This window comes from Protobothrops mucrosquamatus, unplaced genomic scaffold (assembly GCF_001527695.2).
Source record: "Protobothrops mucrosquamatus isolate PMUCROS unplaced genomic scaffold, P.Mucros_1.0 scaffold_285, whole genome shotgun sequence".
Taxonomy (NCBI): Eukaryota; Metazoa; Chordata; class Lepidosauria; order Squamata; family Viperidae; genus Protobothrops; species Protobothrops mucrosquamatus.
The window spans coordinates 600,484-622,099 of NW_015386361.1; the positions used below are offsets into that span (position 1 = coordinate 600,484).

Sequence of the window (21,616 nt, forward strand, 5' to 3'; positions counted from 1 at the left end):
TACCACCCCTCCCTCACCGCCCCTCCAGCATTAATCTTCGCAGCCTGATGTGAGGAATATCAGGAGAATCTATGGAAGGGGAGTCCAACCGTGGCAACTTTAAGACTTGTGCAATGGTGGGATTCAAATATGTGAACAACCGGTTCTCTGTGTGGATGCCGCTTCTGGAAGTCCATTCTGGGCCCGGGCAACAAAAAATTAGTTACCGGTTCTGCCGAAGTGGTGCGAACCGGCTGAATCCCATCACTGGACTTGTGGACTTCAACTCCCAGAATTCCTCATCCCAGAATTCCTCATCCAGAAATTTTCCACAGGTCTTAAAGTTGCCAAGGTTGGACACTTTGGATCTATAGGGTGGCTGTGGGCTTCCCAATCCCTACCTAAACAGGAAACATCTCCTATTCAGCTGAGGAGCCCTATCTATCCCACCAGCATGAAGCATGGAACCCTTCCAGGTAAACCAGGAAAATGCACTTTCCACCTGCAGTATAATAACCTTGAGAAAGTAGAGGAAAATGTTCCCAGTAATTTGAATCTTGATTCTTTCAATTTAAAAAAGCTTATATACAAGAAGCAATCTTTCAGTCGTGACTTACTAACTTATTGGCACTATTTTCTGAACGATCTTTCAATGTTAGTTGGTTTATATAGCAAGATAGATGCCAGTAAATAGATGGACTCCTTCCTAGAAAAGGAATGGTCAGATTTTGCACATGCAAATTTCCAAAGGTACCAGTTCCAAAGTAAAATAAATGAATGAATGAATGAATGAATAAACAAATAAATAAATAAATGCTGCCAAACATTTACCCATTTTGGGTTCCAGTCTGTTTGAAGATGCCATGTCCTCATACCTGAAATTCTACTATATTTAGGGGGCAAATTCAGCAGCCATAAAAACTGAATGGACTCAATACTTTAATCGATACTGCAAGAACCAATTGATATACTATAGAAACTAGACTATCAAGTCACCCTATCAAGTATGAATATTAAATGCATTTAAATAATTGCATTTTCAATATGAAACGGCCTTCTGCTTTTCTGAAGTAAAAATGGATAAGGTAAACATGAGATGTACATTATTTGGAAACAAAAATGACACTTTTTTTTGCAGATACATGTCATCAGGAACCTTGAATTAACTATTCCATCATGATTAACGTACAATCAATGATCTACTGCCACAACATATGTGAGATACCACATCATGCATATTTATTTTGAAGGGGTAGATATCATAATATACAAATTATAGTACTCATGGTATGCTTCACCCTAATAAAGAATTTCATTGACTAAATGTAATCAAATTGATGAGCTGGTTTTTCTTTTTAAACCCACTCACCGATCAATGGGAAATAAATTTCCATGTGGGTATTTTTCAGCATCCCACTGACCGCATTTCCTTTTAAAGAAGTGCTTTGAAAGATGGAAATTATGAACCATCCCTTTCATGTTTCCCTTGGGTGAACTTTTATTTTAGCTTGTCAAGCAACCGCTCACATTAGGATTGTGTTTCGTTCTTCAATTAGAACCAGTCGGAATCTTATCAAGCCAAAGAACAAAGGGATGTATGGAAACTCCAGCCAAAGAGCATGCAGCCCCTTCTGCTTCCCAGGCTGAAAAGCTTTCTACTGGCTGGATGTTATTTCAAGAGCTGTGCATCCCACCCATAGGCTTCTGTGAATCCAGAAGCTGATGGGCTCTGACGCCTTGCAAGCATCAAACTTATTCATGTTCAGGAATGGGAGGGTCAGGGCCATTGACACACACCAGTATCCTGCTGCCTATTATTTCCTGCCAATTCTGGCAGCTTTCCAAGCTCTGACATGACAGGTGGATGGAGTTCACAAGGAAATCATGTCATGAGCCAGTTTTCCAGGAAAGCTGTTAATTCAATTCACAAAGTGAGCTCTTGAGACAGAAAGGGAATCTAACGGAGTGGGAATGCTCATCTCTGATATTTTTTTTTATTTTTTTTTTTAGGAGAGAAGAGGAAATCTTTCTGGTAACCCAGTTTTATCCAATGCAGGGGAGATTCTATTTTAGAATATTTGATTCCTGAATGGAAGTAAGGTGGACTTTTCTTCATAGGATATGGGCTCTGTCCATTTGGTGAATCATGTACTGAACCAGAGAAATCCTAGTGGAATCAATATGAAAACAAGTTGATATTATTTGGCATATACGGAGATGTAAACATAGAAATTAGTAAATGGGCAAGGATGGGTTTAATTTGGGGATACATTTAAAGGATTATTGGTGTTATTCCCTCCACCAGTTTGTTTTGGGAACACTTCTATGATAGCCACGTTGAGATGGGCACTTAGAATATTTCCAGACTGACAGATCTAGTCCAACCAATCAAAAGACAACCCAGGTGTCTTTTGCCCTTTCCTGCTTAAAACATTGTGTCTGCCTGAAGTTAAAGACAAAAGAGATGATAGGGGGTATAGTAGTTAACTGGAAGGTGCCATTATTTGGATTCCCTTCGGTTCTGTGAATAAGGCAGGGCCACTACCAGATGTAAATCTCACTGAGGAACATCTTGAGTTGGGGAAATTTCAGAAGAGAACTGGGTGGGACTAGGTAATACATTGGGAGGCATTATTTCTTTCAATGAGGCCAACAAAGACGAGAACATTCACAGAGAATTAAAGGACATCTGAAAAAGAAATCACCTCTTCCTGAGCAAGCCCACCAGTGCATAGGAAACCATTTCATTTCCAGGAATCATCCCTCCCTAATTCATTTTTCATTGAATTGTGCTTCTTATACTCATTTTGCCTAAATAAAGGACCAATAAGAGATCACTTTGCTTAAGGTCGTTAAAAATATTAGGGGGTGTTCTTTTACAATATAAAGTTGTGGCACAGAAATGACAATTAGCAGGACATACATGTTGCAAAAGATCTACTGTCTGTTATATATATCTGCATAAGAGTTCTTGTTTGATCACCTCTGGCCCAAGGAGTTCAGGAGTTTGAAACCTGACCCAAACCTGAAAAGCCTTGAATAATATTGAGCTGAAAATTTGGGTCAAAAAAAGGCTAGCTCTATCATACCATCCTTGAGAGAAGTATTTTTGTCTTCGATAACTCGTGTGCCGTTCAGATGGTTGGCTGGTGGTTTCCGTGCACCTGAATTTTACAATACACCCAGTCAAATTGCTTGGCTAAACAAAATTCCAGCAGGAAAAAAAAGAGCATATTACTGCCAGAGCACACTGTCTTTGTTTCCCTAGTTGAAGCTTGATCAGAATTATTGCTTCAGTATCCCCTCTGCCTTGCAGATGTTAACCATTGCCCTCATTCTGAATAAGAGTGGGTTTTTAAATCCTCTGTCTACTGATTTAGCAACGCTGTATGTCCTGCTAATTGTCACTCTCTGCCACAGCTATATATTGTAAGAGAACACCCCCTAATATTTTTAATGACCTTAAGCAAAGTGATTGACATAAGATACCCGTGTCAGATGTTCTAGTGACGCAATATGTTCCCCCAGTAGCAGGAAAGCTTCCTGCCGTGATTAAGTTCGAGCTATGAAAAGTGCTAAAATGTGTGGTCAGCTTTCCTCTGATGCAAGTGATTTTATTATAGTGTCTGGTAACTGTGGAGTGTAGCAACACAAATACTGAGTCTAAACATCCCCTCCCATATGTATAGCTGCTGCTCTATTTAAATCACAGCTTGCACTTTAGAAGGCTAGGGCCTCAGTTGTGAGCACTGTTTCCATGTGCATATTTTTAACAGAAGGGTTGGGGTTATTCATACAATGATATACCTCCTCCATTCCTTCATCTGGAGAAAGCCAGTAATATTCTGAGAGAAAATTTCTGGGGCTTGATTTTACATTTCTCTAGACACAGACCATTTCAGCACTAGTTGTAATTTAAAAGTTGCAATCCTATTCACAAGCAAATTCTATTGGACAAAAAATAGGGCATTTCAGTTGTATATACACAACTGAGCCACAGGTTTGCTTCCATCTGCAGGAAAGCAGATTCTTAATCAACTATACGGTTCTATCTTTAAAATGTAGGACTACAATGGCCAATTTCACAAACAACTTGCATCTTTTTGCTATTACATTCTTACAGCGCAGGATGTCATGGCCCAACTCAAAGTCACATCTTTTGGTTTGGAAACTTTCAGTCTATTCCCAGATGAATCTTACACACTGAGGAAGGAATGACACTTTGAACATGATCGGATAGACTCTGTTGTTACTACTTAACATGCTAACATGCCACAGAACTGAGTCTTAACACTGGAAATAGGCTGAGATGCTTTCACTCAAGTCCTGGACATACCCCAAATTACAGCTTCTTTGGCATGTAGAGAGATAGAAGAAACAGAATTCCGAAACCAACATTGTCCCTCACCTCAAGTGCTGTTTTGAGGTACAAGAACTTATGTGTATCTGAGGTTCATGCTTTGTATTTTGGGGGACAATTTTTTTTGACCAAGGAACACATCTCTGCAAGCATAGTCTGATTGGGAGTCAGATTACATCAGTGAAGTTCAATGGCAAAGCAACAGTGAGCGAAGCAGGGCCATCCTGTTTCTGGCATCCTTTTTCAATCTTTCTATTGCCCTTTTGCTCTTTTACTCCTAGAGAGGAGGCTGCCAGGGAAAGTTGAAATCACTTACCCAAAGTCTGAATTTTGTTCCTGCGAGAGGCTGTTGAAATTAGGTCAAAGGTATATGAAATTAAGCAACGAGCCACATGTGCTACATATTGCCTCTCTCCCCCCTTAAGCCCAATAGCTGTCAGCATCAACAGATATTCCTCTTTACTGCTACTTACGAAGATTTACTTACATTGCAACAGACTGACATTATTTCCAAACTTGAAATCAGTGCCTGCCGGTGAATTCCACGAATTGTGATTTGATAGAAGTAGTGGTTTCTTTCCTGATTTTACAGGAAAGTTTAAAAGCAACTCTGCGTGTTTATATAAATTACAGCATCTGTCTGGAACATCGCAACTACGAAAATACATCCACTTTTTTTTTCTCTTCTTCATGAAGTCTTTTATTTGATACTTGCATCCCTTTTCTTATCTACCGGTACAGTTCATGCATTATATTATAGCCCAAGACTTGCCTTTTCTATAAAATAAATGCACTCGCTATTTAGAAATGAGAAGGCCTTACTAGGGAAAATATCCTAACTTTGAAATGGAGTCCTATGGGAAACATTTTATTTATTTAATTTATATGCTGCCCATCTCATGGCTTGAGGTGATTCTGAGAGGCTATAATGTAATAAAATATATGGCTATAAAATCAATTAAATATAAAGACAGATTAAAAGTACAAAAGATTAAAAGAAACTAAAAAAACCACCAGTTTGGAGTGGAAAGGTGGTGGGTGCTTCTCTGTTACTACACTAGCCATCTCCAGCCAACAGCTTTTCCTATGCCAACAGTCATAGCCAAGTTATAAGGCATTTCCTGAAAGCCAGGAGAGGGGAGCTAGATCTCACTTCCAGTGGCAAGATGTTCCAAAAGGCAGGGGCAGAAAAGACTCTTCTCCTAGACCCCACCAGCTGCAATTCCTTGCCTGATGGAGTCTGCAATAGGATATTTTTTCTAGCATATGAAGGATGGGCTAATCCCATTGAGGAAAGACGGTTCTTCCGATATTGTGGATGTATGCCATAAAGGGTTTTAAAGATAGTTAATTCAACACCTTGAATTAGCTGAAAGCAGATCAGCAGCCAATACAGCTTGTGTAACAGTGGTGTTACATATGTGCTACCCTAGGAGCCTCAAAAATGTCTGCACTGTTGCATTCTGGAACAATTGTAGCTTCCAAACACTCTTCAAGGGTAGCTCCATGTAGAACGCATAATCCAAATGGGAGATGACCAGAACATGAATGACTGAGCGCAGGGCCTCACAATCCAGACAAGGATACAGTTGGCACACCATCCAAAATTGTGCAAAGATTCTTCTAGCCATGACTGCCACCTGGTCTCTGAGCAGGAGTCACAAGTCTAGGAAAATCCCCACTCCATCCAGAACTATAGATGATAAACCTCCGGATCCTAAGACTCCACAGCTACTCCATCTTACCAGAGTTCAGTAGAAGCCCGTTGTCCCCTATCCAGACCCCTACAGCCTCTAGGTACTGTGAAAACACAGCCACAGCATCACTTGGCTTGCCAATGAAACATAGCTGGCATCCACTCTGAATTAAATTCAACAATCTGCTAGAACCATTTTATTTGCATTTAATTTGTATATACCTTTTACTATTTCAATTTGTGTTTGATTTCAGCTTTTTAAAATTTTACCGCTTTAGGCTTGGTTCATACGATCTTTTATTGTATTTTAAGTTGTTAACATAATTTTTGCATACACTGCCCCATACATTTCTTAAATAAAGATGCAGAACAGAAAGTTCAACATTAGCAGACTTTTAGAGGTTCAACTGCATTTAATAATCAGTAATTGTACAAGCTTTCAGGGACTGGATAAAAGTTCCATCTGCATTGTTCATTGTACTTCCTCTCTAGTTTCACGTGTTCCTTAGAATTTCAGTGGGGCAGGGATGAACAAACTACACTGAAGCCATCTCTGGCTGGGCATTCGTATTATTCATGTCTGTACTGGTCTTCTGGGATGTATCTGTACAAAAAGTTCCAGATCAGAATGGAAATAACTAAACCTTGTGAAGCTCTAGCAGCAGAAATTGTTTATTATTTTTTAAATGAAGGGTTCATTAAAAAAAATATCAAAACCACCCCAAAGTGCTAAGTATGAGAGCATTATAATGAACTTTACAGAAAAAGTGACTTCTAACTATACAGGTATTTTGTTGTTTACTTTGGGCTAATAAGCATAGAGATTAATTTGTGTCTAAGTATTAATCCCTCTCCCCTGAGCACCCAAATTTTTTGTTAAAAAGTTTGATATTTCTCTTGAAAAAGTACCATACATTTCTTAGGAACAAAACAAAGAGTGGAGAAGTGATCTGAGAATTCACTAATGCAGCTACTTGTAGGCCTTAAAAAATACGTTGATGAAAGAAGTATATGAACTTTTCATCTATTGAAAACATAATGCACAAAATTGGAGGAGAAAGCCATGAGCACGCTTTTGGCACTTTTAGGTGTGTTCTAATCACCTTCAAAATTTTCCTGTTTTCAACATTATCCAAGCATTCAGAATAGCTTGGAATAATAATAAAAAAATCTTTGGTGCAAAAGACAAGGCTGAGGAGGAGGGCAGTAAGCAAAGGCAAAGCATGATGATGGGGAGGTAAATAACATTTCAAGATGGGTTTGCCAAATGGATGTAGAAGGAAAAAGGGAATTGCTTTATTTGCAGCCCTTTGTAAATCAAGCAAACATGCTAATCAATGAAGCATGCAATGATATTGCTATTTTCAGTTTGGGAGATGGTACTGAGGCAGGACCTCTTTGTTCCACACAAAGGTAAATAACAGGTACAGTATAAGCTGATTTTTCAAGGGGAATCTGAAGTAGAAAAACAGCTGAAGTTAGGTACTTCCCTGCCTTTTGTAGGAAAGAAAAATGTAGAATTATTTACCACTGTAGTGACACAGATTTATTTGCAACTCTTAGCCATGATAGAATTGTTCATAGGCTCCTCTTCTCAATCACTTTCAAAGTTGCTTCTCAGGAAAGTAATTCAAGGTAAGCTCTTGTTACATATATATACTTGAAACAAATAATTCTATGAAAAGAGATAGCTGATAACAAAGAATTATCTTGTTCTTATGCGCATATATTTGCATTATCAATTGCCTACTGCTATCTTTGACTATAATAGGTTTTCTCATCTTAGCTTGGCTTGCTTTTAAGTTTATAATACAAATGGGGAGAGGGGTAAATGAGGATAGGAGACTAAATGGAAGGAAGGAACTACTAAACCTAATGCATCTTGAAATATGTTTATGGATACCAATGATTCCTGATTTTGCAAGAACTCTTTACTTAACATTGATCAATCCAAACAGTCATTAATAAAAGACATCCTGTAGCCCAAATGAAAATAAATAGACGTGTGCACTCTGTGACCCATTGCATTCTCTTTCTTTTTTAGCCTCTTGTTTGTAATGTAGTTCTTAAGCAAACAGGTTCCTCTGGTTAGCCACTAGAACCGTCTGGCTTTCACGCCTCTTGGTCTTCTTGTGGTGCTGGCGGATTTTCCAGCATAATGCACTTGACACCAGCAAAAAGAGTCCAGATGACAAGAGAATCAAACCAAACACGGAGATGATGGATCCATGGGAGTTGAAGCTATATGCCACAGCAGTGACCACCACCCCAGCAATGAGGATCACCACCCCAAATGGGATTGTACAGCGGTAACAGGAGAGTTCAGCTCCCCCTGTAGCAGCCGTCAGTTGGCATTCACTCACCAAAGGGACAGTTATTACCCTGTAGTCATTGTTGTTGCTTTTTTCCTGTGTTGCACACTGAGGACACTTGGAACTTCCCAAGATCTCTTTAATCGGCTCATCCGTCATCTTGCAATCTTTGACTAGCTTCTCTTACATCAATGCTGAAGCTTGAATGGGTGTCGTTTGAAAGGTTTCAGCTGTGAAAAGGAAATGGATTTGAATGCATGAATATTTCTGGATTACCTCTAGAAACAGGATGGACAATCTGCAGCCCCACATCTTTTTAACTCTCAGAGCCCTTTCTAACCCAGAGTTGATAGCATTTTGAAATGAGAAAGCAAACTGCAATATAAGCTATAAAAGTCTTAAAATAACATGAAATCAGTTGCAGCATCCTAACCCCTGTCTCGCAAATCCAAGAATAACCTGGACCCACTTATCTGCCACAACTCTTCCTATAGGGCCCCTTATTCTTTCCCATATAATGTTAAGACCATAGTTCACTTCCAGATCACCACTGGGAGAGACAAATCATTTTTTTTCCACAGCTATTATTCCTAACCTGGGAGTAATTGGCAAGTTCTGTCATTTGCCTATGTTGAAAGCTGGGAGAAAATGAACCTTTCAAATGTAATTCGGAGCCATCTTCTGTGTTTCTACATTTTTAATTTAAATCTCAGACATTTCTCTACTAAAATTTTATAGTGATTCATTTGTAGTAATTCAACAAATGTGAGTTAAGAGTATAGACTTTAGAGTAGCAAAAACGGCATAAGGAAATATTTTTTGAAGGTAACAGGAATTCTTTGTTAACTTCTGTAATAATCGTTGGAATAGTTCAACGTAAGTGCAACTGGTTTCATTTAAATATTATGGCATGAATGGTATCATAATATTAAAAGATACAAAAAAAGTGTCAAGGCCAGCAATTTCTTCTACATCTCCTCTACAGGACAGGGATAGTTCCAACTTGCTCTATAACACATCCATAGTATTTTGCATGCAGGGTAAAAAGATCCCAGGTACAACCTCTGGTCTCTCTAGTTACACAATGTATCAGACAGCAAGTGAAGGGAAGGTCCTCTGCTGAAGAACTTTTTTTCCTCCATGAACAGTGGTAGATCACTTCTTCCAATGGCCCTTGCTCTTCTTTATAACTTATAGTATATGTTATGTAGGACTGTTGGGAAGGGCTTGGTTGGCTGTGGTGATCCAAATATAGAACGTTCCTTGTCTACAAAATTTCACTGGCTTCAATTCAGATTAATGTATTTTAAGTTATTTATACAATTTTGGATTTTTAATAGAACATACTAAAAACCTAATATTATGTTCCTTTGTAGTGACTGCTGAGGAATTGTTTAATTAATCCTGAAGTTCCTGATTCAGACTGGGTTTGAAAAAAAGTAAAGCAATATAGGTTGATCTGGGAATATCACTTAAAATTTGATTTTGTTTTTAGTCTGAGGGCTTCCAGTGATCCTATTTAAATCAAGGAAAGAAAAAGAGAGAGAAAGAGTTGGTATAAAATTGTCAAGTTTTAACTTGTTCAGGTTAGTGCCTCAATCAAACTAACTAATATATTTTGCAGGTATCTTTTACTTATTGAAAACATTTACTCTGGGCCTTTCCAAACCTTAAGACACTTTCCAGCAATGAAAGTACAAAATTATTTGTGATTTTTCAGGCTATTAGACTGCATAGCTCACACAAAGCAAACTGATCCCCTACTGTTTGTATATGCAGCCTTCTCCTAGTGACTAGTCATTTGCAAACAGTCATTTCCTTCAGATAGAAGAAAAGCAGAGAGCATGACTGTTTATAACACCTGCTAATTTTGGCTTTTACAAAATCACGGGGACTTTCCCAGGTATGACCTGATCAGCCTGGAAAACTCAATGGGAAAGAGGTAAGAAGGAGAAAAATATTTCCAATTTAAGGCAACGGAATCAAATACCTGTTAGACCAACACCCTTATTTATACCCTAATTAGGAATAATCTCAGCATAAAAATATTTTAATGAAATATTCATTCCTGTTTTTGGAGAATAACTGAACGTGAATTAATCTAGCACAGCGGGACTGGAGTGATGCTACCATAGTGCTATACCCCATTGAATGTCTATTTTACTACTATTCTTAGATTTTTATCTCATCTTTATATTTCATTAATTTAAGGCAGCAAACATACCTAATTTTTCCAAGTCCTATTTTCTTCACAACAACTTTGTGATATGGGTTGGGCCGAGAGAAGGATCTGGCCCAAAGTCACCCAGCTGGCTTTCATGTTAAAAGGAGGCCTAAAACTCACACTCTCCTGGTTTCTAGGCCAGCACCTTTACTATCGCATCAGACTGGCTCTCCATTTCCCCGTTGAAAGGTGCCATTTGCAAAGTAAAAATCACATAACAAGGTTTGTAGATTTTTATTTAATATTAGACATTTTAGTTTAGAATACGTAGCCTCTGCCTTATGAATGAACTAGCTTACTGTACTTGCACACACACACACACACACCACACCATGGCCATCAAAAATTGAATACTTATTTTTAATTTACTTTGTAATAAAGATTATTTTTCATTCAGAAATAAAGGGGGAAATATGGTTTCCATATTCCCAAAATGCAGATTTGGTTTTTTTAATAAAAAAAATACTGTTGCATTCCATACTCATTTACACCCACCAACCTTTCATGCCCGATACTTTGTCTAAATCAATAGATGTCATTAATTGGTACAAAATATAGCCCAAATAAGCAAAATCGTAATTTTGCAATCTCCTAAGGCACAGAAACATTAAAGATTGCTTAACACTGTTTTCCAGGCATTTATCATCACTGGCCAATTTTAATTCTTACAGCAAATTTTTGGGTGGTGAGTCAGTCTATAGAAACTACTGCATACTACCTTTTGTAAGCTTATTCCCATTTTAAATTAACCCACTTCCCTGTTTCCTAGGTTTGAGAGGGAATGATTGGCCCAAGCTCACCCAATTGGCTTTATGCCTAAAAAGGGACTAGAACTCACAGTCTCCTGGTTTCTAGCCCTATCCCTTAATCACTATATTAAACTGGTTCTCTATCCTACTATAGTGTAGATCAGGGATAGGCAACTTTGGCTCTTTTATGACTCGTGGACTTCAACTCCCAGAATTCCTGAGCCAACCATGCTGGCTCAGGAATTCTGGGAGTTGAAGTCCACGAGTCATAGAAGAGCCAAGGTTGCCTATCCCTGGTATAGATGTAGCAATAAGTTTTTACTGGTTTCTATTATAAAGATATAAACAACCCGAGTATAATATATAACAAAAAGAGAAAGGGCTATGAGCAGCAGAGTTTCCAGTTCAAGATCTTGTATCTGTATTGAAATATTGAATGGCCAGATTGTCCTACAGACAGAAACCCACAGACACCAACAGTCCTATAGGTAGAGACCCACAGACACAAACTACCAATTATACTGAGAATCTAAACAGCTTAACAATAGTGACAATATTTAAAGAAAATGTTATATATTTAATGGATAATATCAGCTATCAAGCACCGTTCTTCACAACTTTTTCTGTTGGACAAACCTTGAGAAAAAAAGAATTCTATTTAAGAGGACAACTATTTTCTCAGTCATAACCAACAGTAAAAATGCCAACAAAAAGTTTAAATTAAAATATTTGTCCAAGTATCTCAAAAGGATGCACCCAATGTTCCCAACATATTATATATTGTATAAATATATACGGTAATCAAAGGTGTATTTGATAAAATCCATCTTGCAGTCTCTTTATCAGTAAGATAAAAACACTTCGCATTTTATATTCATGATATGGCTATAATCTAGTAAGACCTACCAATGCAATTGTTTAAATATTACATGGCATGACTCAGGGAGATGTGTTTCCAACAGCACACAAAGGAATAAGGATTACAGGTAGAATAACTTCAATAGTCAAGGACCAGCCACATCATCTTCTGAAAAGAAATACATAGCAAGAGAGGCTCACTACTGATATCCATTCCAACTCAAGGTGCTCTTGAAAAGCCATGCTTTAATGGCCCTTCTCAAAACCAACAAAACAGAGGACAACCTAATTTTTGGAATCTGCTGCTCCAAAAATGAAATCTGGGATTGAGAAGATTCATTCCTTCAGCGTCTAAAATGACAACCCTTAAAAGAGAGAGCTCATCCTACCATAGAAGAAGACAATCCCATAAATAACCAACTCTAAGCCATAGAGGCCTTTAAAGATGACATTGAATAATACCTGGAAAAGAATGAGCATCCAATGCAGCTCTTGAAATAGAAGTGTTATTTGGGAGATACGTAAGGCTTTCTCCACGATTCAAGTCAATGCATTCTGAATCAGTCTGAGCTTCTGGATGCTCTTCAAGGCCCCCCCCCCCCACATATATCGCAGCCAATAAGTGGCTAAGGTACAAGTGATCCAGAATAATGTCTGCCAGTCTTGAGATCATCTGACATACCAAATGTAACCTGGTCAGATTTGCCATTGACTCTTTGTCAAAAGCTGGAAGTCCAGAGGGACTATCAGATTATGAACCAGTTCCAAAAAATGAAGTAAAACCAAAGATGGAATGTCTCTGGTACTGAAAATTCTCCATGTCCATTGCTACTTTGTTTTGTCAGGGTTGAACCTGAGTCTGTTCCTTCTTCACCAGATCCTAATTAACCTTCAAGGACTAGGACAAAACTTCTTGTTCAGCCCAATGTCAAGATATATAACTAAGCATCATCAGCATACAGATGATATGTGACTCCATGCCAATGAATAACCTCCCCCAGCAGCTTCATGTAGATATTAAATAGGAGGGGTGAAGTATCAAGTATTACTACTGACTGAAAACTCCCCTTCAGGAAGGAGGAAAATCGCAATAAAACAATGTCCCCTACAGTAACTCCTGAAGTTTGGCTACAATAAACAGAGGTATCAAAAACCATATAAAGGTACAGCAAGACCAAGAGAGTCACACTTCTACTATCCCAGGCTCATTTACAGGCCTGAAATAAGACTGAAAAAAATATAGACAGTCTATGTCCTCCACTGTTCTTCAATCTTATCGATATCCTTTCCAAAAAAGAGAATGTTAGAGACTGGACAATAGTTATCCAAATAGAGCTAGATTAAGTGATAGCTTCTTAAGAAGAAAGTACACTACTACCTTTTTTAAGACAGGGAGTACTACTGCCTCTCTCAAGGGTATTTTAACCACTACCCAGGCCCAGCCACCTGATAGCTCTTTGGAGGTTTTCACCAAGCAGATCGATAGATATCCAAACCACAGGTGGCAGAACCAATACTGTGAAAAACATTGTCCTCTTCCTCAGAGCCAAAAGAATCAAATTCTCTGGATTAACCTTGCAAGGAACAATCTTAGTTACCTCAATAGGATCTGCCCACTTAGCACTCAGTTCCAAGTGGATTTGAGTGATTTTATCTTTCTCATCTTTACTTAATATGGTAAGGGTAACTTTAAAGAGGCTACTGAATAGCAAACTATGGATGAGTAAGATCAGATAAATATTTTAGCACTCATATTAGCACATGTAAGCTCAAGCTACACTCTTATAAGATCCAGGAAGGCTTGCTCTTTGTCTGTTCCTGACGTTGCTTTAGGTGTCTCTTCTGCTGTTTCACTTCCTGGAGCTTCTCAGTAAGCCAAGGAATTCTCATGAACTGGTGTTCGGGAAGAAGCTACCTAGGTGTAATTCTATGCAAAATTGCAGCTGTCCAAGTATTCCCAGCTGGAGAGCAACACTTCAGCACAGGGACCCACCAGTGTTTAGAAATCCCTCCAAGCATTCTTTGGAAACCAAGTAGATCCATTATGCTCTTGGGCCAGGCCAATCAAATGAGTCTATCCTCCTGTTTGGTACTGCTGGCCAGATTCATAGCAATTAGTTATCTGACCACATTAAAAGGCAGGTGTTAACATTTATATATCACATTTGTTCCAAGCAATCATCAAATCTAACACATGAACTCCTACATGAGCTGGGGCTGTGACTCATAGATTATCCATCTATCCGAGTATCATTTCTTCTGATAGTAGCTCTCCAATATTTTTGGCAAATAAGTTTCTGTATATCTGATCTTTTAAAAAAGCAAATAAAAATGAATAACGTTTTGCTTTCTAAAGAAGAAAAAAGAAAACTAGTCAACTCTAAAAGTGAGCAATACAGGCTATGAGGTTAACCTCAAAACAAACCTAGAGATTACAAGCTTGGTTGTCAATTGGATAATCTCTTGGATATCCTTTTATGACAGGTCTGGTTTAATTACAGTGCAAGTGTCATATGTCTGTTGCATACCACAATAAAAAAACTTGAGTTAAGCTATTATACCATATCATCTTTACTATCCATATCTATACTGCTGTCACTTCCTCAGTTCAGAACACTAAAGGTATCCTTAAACACAGAGGCCTCAATATTTTTATTAACAACTTATTATCCATTCAGCAGCATCAATGTATGTCACGTTCTGCAAAGTTTTCTAAGCAAGTTATTTCCCCTCAGAAAGATTACTGTTTAGCAACTGAGAGTGAGAAAATCAAGATAATACACACGTTGGAGTGCCACTTTCATTCTTTAAATATGACTTATAATGCATTCTTCCTTTCTCTTTTTTTGCAAATGCATGGTTCTGTATTTTTCCTCTTCCATGGGGCAAGTGTGAATATCAAAATTTCTTCAAATCAGAACAGAAAAAAAATGTCCTTGTGATAGAATACAAATTAGGGTTGTACAAATCAAATGTTGTATTATAACATAAATGGATAAGAAATATAGGGAAGAGATTGTTCATCTTAATATTAACACACGTTTAAAAAGCTTATTGAATGATACATTTGTATTTATTTCTTCAGATATTGAGTTATAGTGATGCACATTTTTTATTTCTGATCTAAGACCATAATGATTTATTATTGTTCATGCACACAAGCAATAGCCAGCTCCCACATACCTCTTCTGTAAAACATTTATCATGGCTTGTTTTAGCAAGCAACGGTGAAGGTTTATTCCAAAAATCAGACTTTTATTCTCCAAATCAGTTGATGAACAGCAAAAATTGAGGGCTTCTAAGTGTTTTAGTTGTTTTTTTCTTGTGAAAACCAGACACTCTACAGTGAGACCTAGAGAAAAGAAATTGGATAGAATGATAACTGGAAAAGTGTGAAGTTACACAAATGATAGGAATATTCAATATAAGCAAAAGCATAAACTTTTTCACACACACACTTACTGTACATACGCATTTATGTGTGTGTATACACACACACACACAATATTTATATGTAGGTGTGTGTGTGTATATATATATATATTCATTCAGGATTTCTGCTTACTAAATAAAGTATGCAGTGCAAAATTTATTAGTCAGACTATAGCTAACAGCTCCTAAGGCAGGGCAATATATGACAAATAAGTACATACATCAATCAAATTAAAAAGAAAATAACTAGTTTTGGTGGATTTTTGTTAATTAAATCCTGTTCATTAAAAGAAAAAAAACCAGGAAGTAAACACTACCAGTTATCTCCCTTTTCAAGGGAATTACCTTTCTTTGGAAGAGTTCAACATTATTCAGCCCACCAGATTAGAATTCCATAGAATAGACACCAGAGCTCTAGAAGCTCCATTATTTATGCCATTTGATCTGGTAACTTCATCCTTGTTTGTTCCTCATCAACTGCTCCAAAGAATTTTTTCAGCCTGGCTCATCTGACCAGAGAGGCCTCGAATATGACAGCGATCCAGAGGGAACAGGAAACACAAATCACTTGAGCAGCTTCTCTTCACACAGCATTTAAAATAAAACACTTGCATTTCTCTCTGTGAAGTAGACTCTACCTATAGACAGCCCTGTCCATAAGGAAAATGAGAAACTACTTCAGGTAGTAGGAGCAAGATGCCAATTTCTCAGCTTGCCATCCTGTTCTTCCATGCTATCTTAGGTTATGGTGAGGTTAGAAAGAGATGTGTCCCTCATTGTTTTTTCTTAGCTCGCTAAGTCGACTTGTTGCTTCGGGTATGGAGGCAGGTGGTTGTCCTGCTCAGTCCTGAAAGCAAGATCTTGTCAGTTTCAGTGTGTAGAAGAAGAAAAAAGGTCAATCCTCCTCTTTGCTCTCTTTCAAGCGGATCCCATTTAAAATGACAAGCTTTCTTGAACACCTGCATTTCTAACAGCTACATCCCAGATTGACGCTTTCCATGATTTCCCTAAGCAAGGAAGAGCCAAAGCGGTGTCAGCTAGAGCAACAGCTGTGAAACCACAAGGCAGTCAGGTTAACCTTCTGAACCTGCAAAAGATCTGCTACTAAGCTTACTCAACATTCCTCTTCTCTGCCTGAAAGGCTCTAGAGGACACTTTGGCCAGTTCAACATTGCAGGCCAAGGCCTCAGACCAAGCTAGCAAGAAATGTGAGGAACAGATAGAGGGATAACTGCCTCCCTACTACCTGCAGTGGATCAAAATACCATGCTGGGCTGATCCTGTTTTCTGACGACAGATATCCTCACTGTAATTGTCAATGATGTATTCAAAAACACAGCCTTGAATATTAACATTAAAATATTTTCTTGTATAAGAGTACAAGACTGAACTTTCAATAGCAACATGACTCCAGTTGGTATTTTCAGATGCATTGGAGTATAATTCCCATCATTTGCAGCTAGGGTAGCCCCTGGCTTGTAGTGATGGGAAATGTAGTGCACACATCTAGACAACGCTTGCCCATAGATGGCTGCTATATAGCAGTAAGACATCTGCAGTGGCAGAATAGAAAAAAAAATGCACAGGTGTTATTTTGAAGATTGTAATTCATGGGCGGCGGGGGTGGGTGGATATCCTCCTCTCATAATTTGCTTTATGTTTAGGAGTAATAATGCCGTTAACAGTTCTTATGTGCTCTCTCTTGCTCTCTTGCTCTTTCCCTCTCTCTCATTTTCTTTTTCTTACACATAAAATTCACATTCAGTTTAATAAAAGGAGATTCAGATTTACAAAACCTTTTAGAGATCTTGGCTCCCTTAGGAAAAGGTTTAAATGCATAGACTGTGGCTTTGCACACTGATAATATATCCTAAATTCTCTTTCATATTTCAAAGATTAGGCAAGTAGTTCTATGAAAGATCTCTTATTTCCAAAAGCTTTGAGAATTTTCTGAAAACCCAATCCTGAGCTAAACAGACAGATTATCTGACCTGTTATAAAGTCCTTATATTTCACAGAATTGAAAGACAGACAAAATTTTGGACTAGACATGTTCAATAAAATCCAATTTCAGTGTGTGTGTGCTGCCAAAGCAAAGAATAGCTTTTCCACAGGTTAAAGGTACAGTATTTATGCTTCTGAAGTGCAGATAAAATCACAGCTCCCTAAAAGATCATCTCTTTCCTCTTTTCAAGGATGAACAGGCTTATTTCAAGTATCACTTATGACACTTCATATTTATAATGTCCCTGCTAGCTAGCTGACTGGATTAGTCAAATGAGGAAGATGTATATTTCCTGCTTGTGGGCTGCTCTTAGCCGAGAAGGTTGCTAAGTGTGGCTGTGTGGCAACTGCTATAGGGGGAATGTGGATCATTCTAATGCCAGACTTTTTGAATTGTCTAGGTGTTGCTATACACATTATTACTTAAATTATTTTCTGTCTAAACACATAAGGTATACCCCAACATTCTGCCAAATATTTTAATTAAACAAATGCATGCCATAGTCCTGCCATTCCAGTTAAAATGATGTTGGCAAAGTCTAATTTCTTAATATTACAACTACATAAAAGTATCACCCAAGACAAACTTGACTCAAACAAAAGCACAGAATGAGCTATGGTAACTTCACATTCTTACATGGCTTTCATCACCTCTGAAACTAGTTAAATACAGCAGAGCTCTAAGGGAGAACTGAAATATCTATAGCTTATCCCAAGACAACTTATTAGAAACTGATTCTCAAATATAAAGGATGCTTGAGCAGAAGACTTAGTAGCTGAGATCCATTTTTGTACACATTATTTATGATGTACAAAATACATAAAATACGGAAATAGCTGAGCTCCTGAACAGTTGTTCAGTTGAGCTTCTGGACAGTCATCCAGTCATTCAGCCAATCCTCAGTTGGCCACAAAGCTCCTTGAATACTATACTCTTAGGCCAGTCAACTGAACCTATAGTGAGGGCAAAGAAAATCACATCTGCCCTGTCCTGTGATGTCTGATTTAGCACTATTGCAGAATACAAACTCCATCAATACAGAGGACATTGGCGTGAAAGCCAGATAGATTTATAATGTACTGAAGTACACACCCACTACAACCATGGAACAGCCAGATATTGAATAGTTTGGCAGCTTTTACCACATTCTGAAAACTAAAGAGAAGGAGGGCCATTATTCTGTGGTAGAGCATATAGTTTGAATGCCCAAAACACTGAGTTTAATTCATAGCATCACTGAGTAAAATTTTGTATAAGCCTGTCCCAAACTATGAGCATGACCAGTGTCTGCGTGAAGTATTCAAAAATAATCAAAATCATACAAGCAAAAAAAATGTAAACCTTGTTCATCTAATTAACTCCAGTATTTTTTTAAAAAAAGTCATTATTTCTAATCAAGAGAATAGATATACTTGTGATTCTGTACCTGAATCTCCTATTCTATTCTAACTGTTATCAGTTCACAAGTCCATATGCTTGTATGCATTTACAAAGATCACACTTTATATAGAGCAATCTTAAAATTAATAATTAGTCTTGCTATTATGAACCAAAGAAACTTGGACCCTAGAAAATGATCTTTTGGCCTTCTTTCCTCATCCCTCCTGCCATGAGATCCTCATTTCAATATTTCCTGACTTTTTCTGTGTTTTTCTTAGGACATACAGTATTTTTCTGCCCAAGGATGGAAAGAGACAACACCAGGATTGTCACAATCTTGAAAGAGGTATGATTCTCCATATACTAACAGTGCTGTTAAATGTTCTTCCTATCTTTGGTTGGACAAGACTTGTAACTTTTAAAGCATGAGTGACTTTAGGGACAGAGCCTGTACCGGGGAATTATCTTCTTGCAAAAACAGCTTTCCCCTTTGATCTTTCATTCCAGAGAAAACAATTCCAGTCTGTTTTTGTAAACCTTTCTTTATTCATTCCTTTGCTGCCTCCAACATTTTCTCTATCCCAACTTATCTTAACTAAACTGCACAACTTTCAGGTACTTCTACATCCCGACTAGTATCAATCCATTTGTCATCCTTAGTGATGTTTAGCAGAGATTGTAATAGCAGATGGGGAGGGGGAGTTGTTTATACAATATTTTAGAAAATCCCAATCCCAGATGAAATATAGCCCCAGATTATTTGAAGAATTGAAAAAAAGTAAAAGAACTGTTAAGTATTAACTGTGACATTTTGTGGAAAGAAGATTAAAAAGAAAGTTATGGCTTCCAGGAATGTTCAAGGCTAGATTCTTTAAAGTAAAGTAAAAAAAGTAAAGTGAAACACAGTAATATTAATGATGGATCAAGAACTGAAAACCTTGCTGAATATAGCATTTATATGAAGCTCTGCTTCATTGAAGGAGTTTTACTTCCAAAACATCATGTACAACCTCGATGGCATGACAATATTATAAGAAATCAAATTTTCTCTCCTATCTGTATTTAAAAGCTATAAATAAAATATATACATACCTGCTGTTGGGTAAGAAAACCAGAACCAAAAAATCCTTCAGCACAGAAACCCAGACAACAATCTATCTGCTGCTTCCTTGCCTTCTATACACACACACACACACACACACACACACACACACACACACAACCACCCGTTTTAGCATGAGATCCTTTAATAGACTTCATCATGTGTAGACATACAATTCAATTTGTGTGCTGAGAATCATTGCTGCATTCTCCAATCCAGGCATCAATTTAACATTCATCTAAGTGCATCTTGCTTTTTTTTTAAAAAAAAAAAATAATTCAACTACACTTGACCTAGCTGAGGTACAGAATGACACACCACCTCCAACAGTCCAGACATCAACCTCAGGATGGTCAAGTAACACTTAAATGCAAATTAGACCACTATATTCAGCTGCATTTCAGAAGGTTATCGAGACCTGAGTCTCCAAGAAAAAGAAAATCCACAGGATTTTGCCTATTACTATCCCTGCCCTTCCCTAGGTATTCCCGGGATCTGTGTAACACGATTCCAAAAGCTAGTTCCGGTTGTGCGGTCCAAACTTTTACACGCCTGTCTTTAAGCCCCATTGTAAAAAATTCAGATCCTATAATGCAAGGCAACGCGGTTTGGAAATTTAGCAGTGAGGAAAGCGGGGCCAGGGTGGTAAATCAAACCCTTCGCTCATCGTCTGTAGTCAAACGGACGAATAAATGCATGAATAAAAAATATCGCGGGCCGCTTATTTCAATATTAAGACTGAAAGAAAGCAGCGCGGTTATAGAAGAGTTTCGATTGCTATAGTGTCATATCTCTAAATGCCGGGGAAATGTAGCCTAAGGAGAGATCTGAGGGAAAGGGAAAAACCTATCTGAAAGCACTTATCCTTTTAAAAGTTTAAAAAAAAAAACAAAAAAACTGCCTACAGCTATTGAGGAACAAAAGGGGGGGGGGAAGGCACATTAAAAATCCCGATTGCATTTAATATCCCACCCCTAAAGTTCCCCGGTGCTCTATGGTCGTTTTTCGAGGTTTTCCTCTCTAGTTCCCTCTCATAACCGAGAACCGGAGTTACTTTTTAAAGATAAGCTTATTTAGGAAGGGGGGGGGGGAGTCTAATGCCCGGAAAAGTTTCCACTAGTTCTCCCTTTAAATCCAACCCAGGAGCCAAAACCGAGCCGGGTGAGCAGCTTACCTCCGCTCGATCAGCGAAGAACTGAACGTACACTTGCCCAGAGCACTCCGAAGAGGGGGAAGCTAGGGATGGTAAACAAACGGCTGAGCCAGAGCTTTTAAAAAAAAAAAATATCAAGGGACCGGAGTCAATTTCACAAGATTAAATGAAAAGGGTTCTTGGAGGGAACAAGCTGCTGGGAGGGTAAACTTTTACTAATTCTGGGTGGTCTCAGTGAAATCACCACAAAGGGGCGCCTGGGGAAGCAGATGCATCATTTGCTAATGAAAGAATACAACAGCAGGGAAACTGAGAATTGTTCGTTTGGAGAAAGGTTCCAGGAGACTGTGTCATGGGCAAAAGTAT

General features: G+C 38.1%; 1 protein-coding gene across 1 annotated transcript; it reads right to left on the reverse strand.

Annotated features, from left to right (window-relative positions):
* Window positions 1-6,245: 6,245 nt before the first annotated feature.
* Window positions 6,246-21,357, reverse strand: TMEM100 (transmembrane protein 100). The gene is made up of 3 exons (XM_015831887.2): window positions 21,272-21,357; window positions 15,362-15,530; window positions 6,246-8,577 (listed from the first exon to the last, which is right to left on the reverse strand). Exon 3 carries the CDS (start codon window positions 8,504-8,506, stop codon window positions 8,102-8,104), a length of 405 nt encoding a protein of 134 aa, XP_015687373.1. The 5' UTR covers window positions 8,507-8,577; window positions 15,362-15,530; window positions 21,272-21,357; the 3' UTR covers window positions 6,246-8,101.
* Between the last annotated feature and the right edge of the window lie 259 nt (window positions 21,358-21,616).

What these genes read in the sequence shown, in the direction of transcription:
- TMEM100 (XM_015831887.2), bottom strand. Translation starts at nt 8,506, where the DNA reads ATGACGGATGAGCCGATTAAAGAGATCTTGGGAAGTTCCAAGTGTCCT.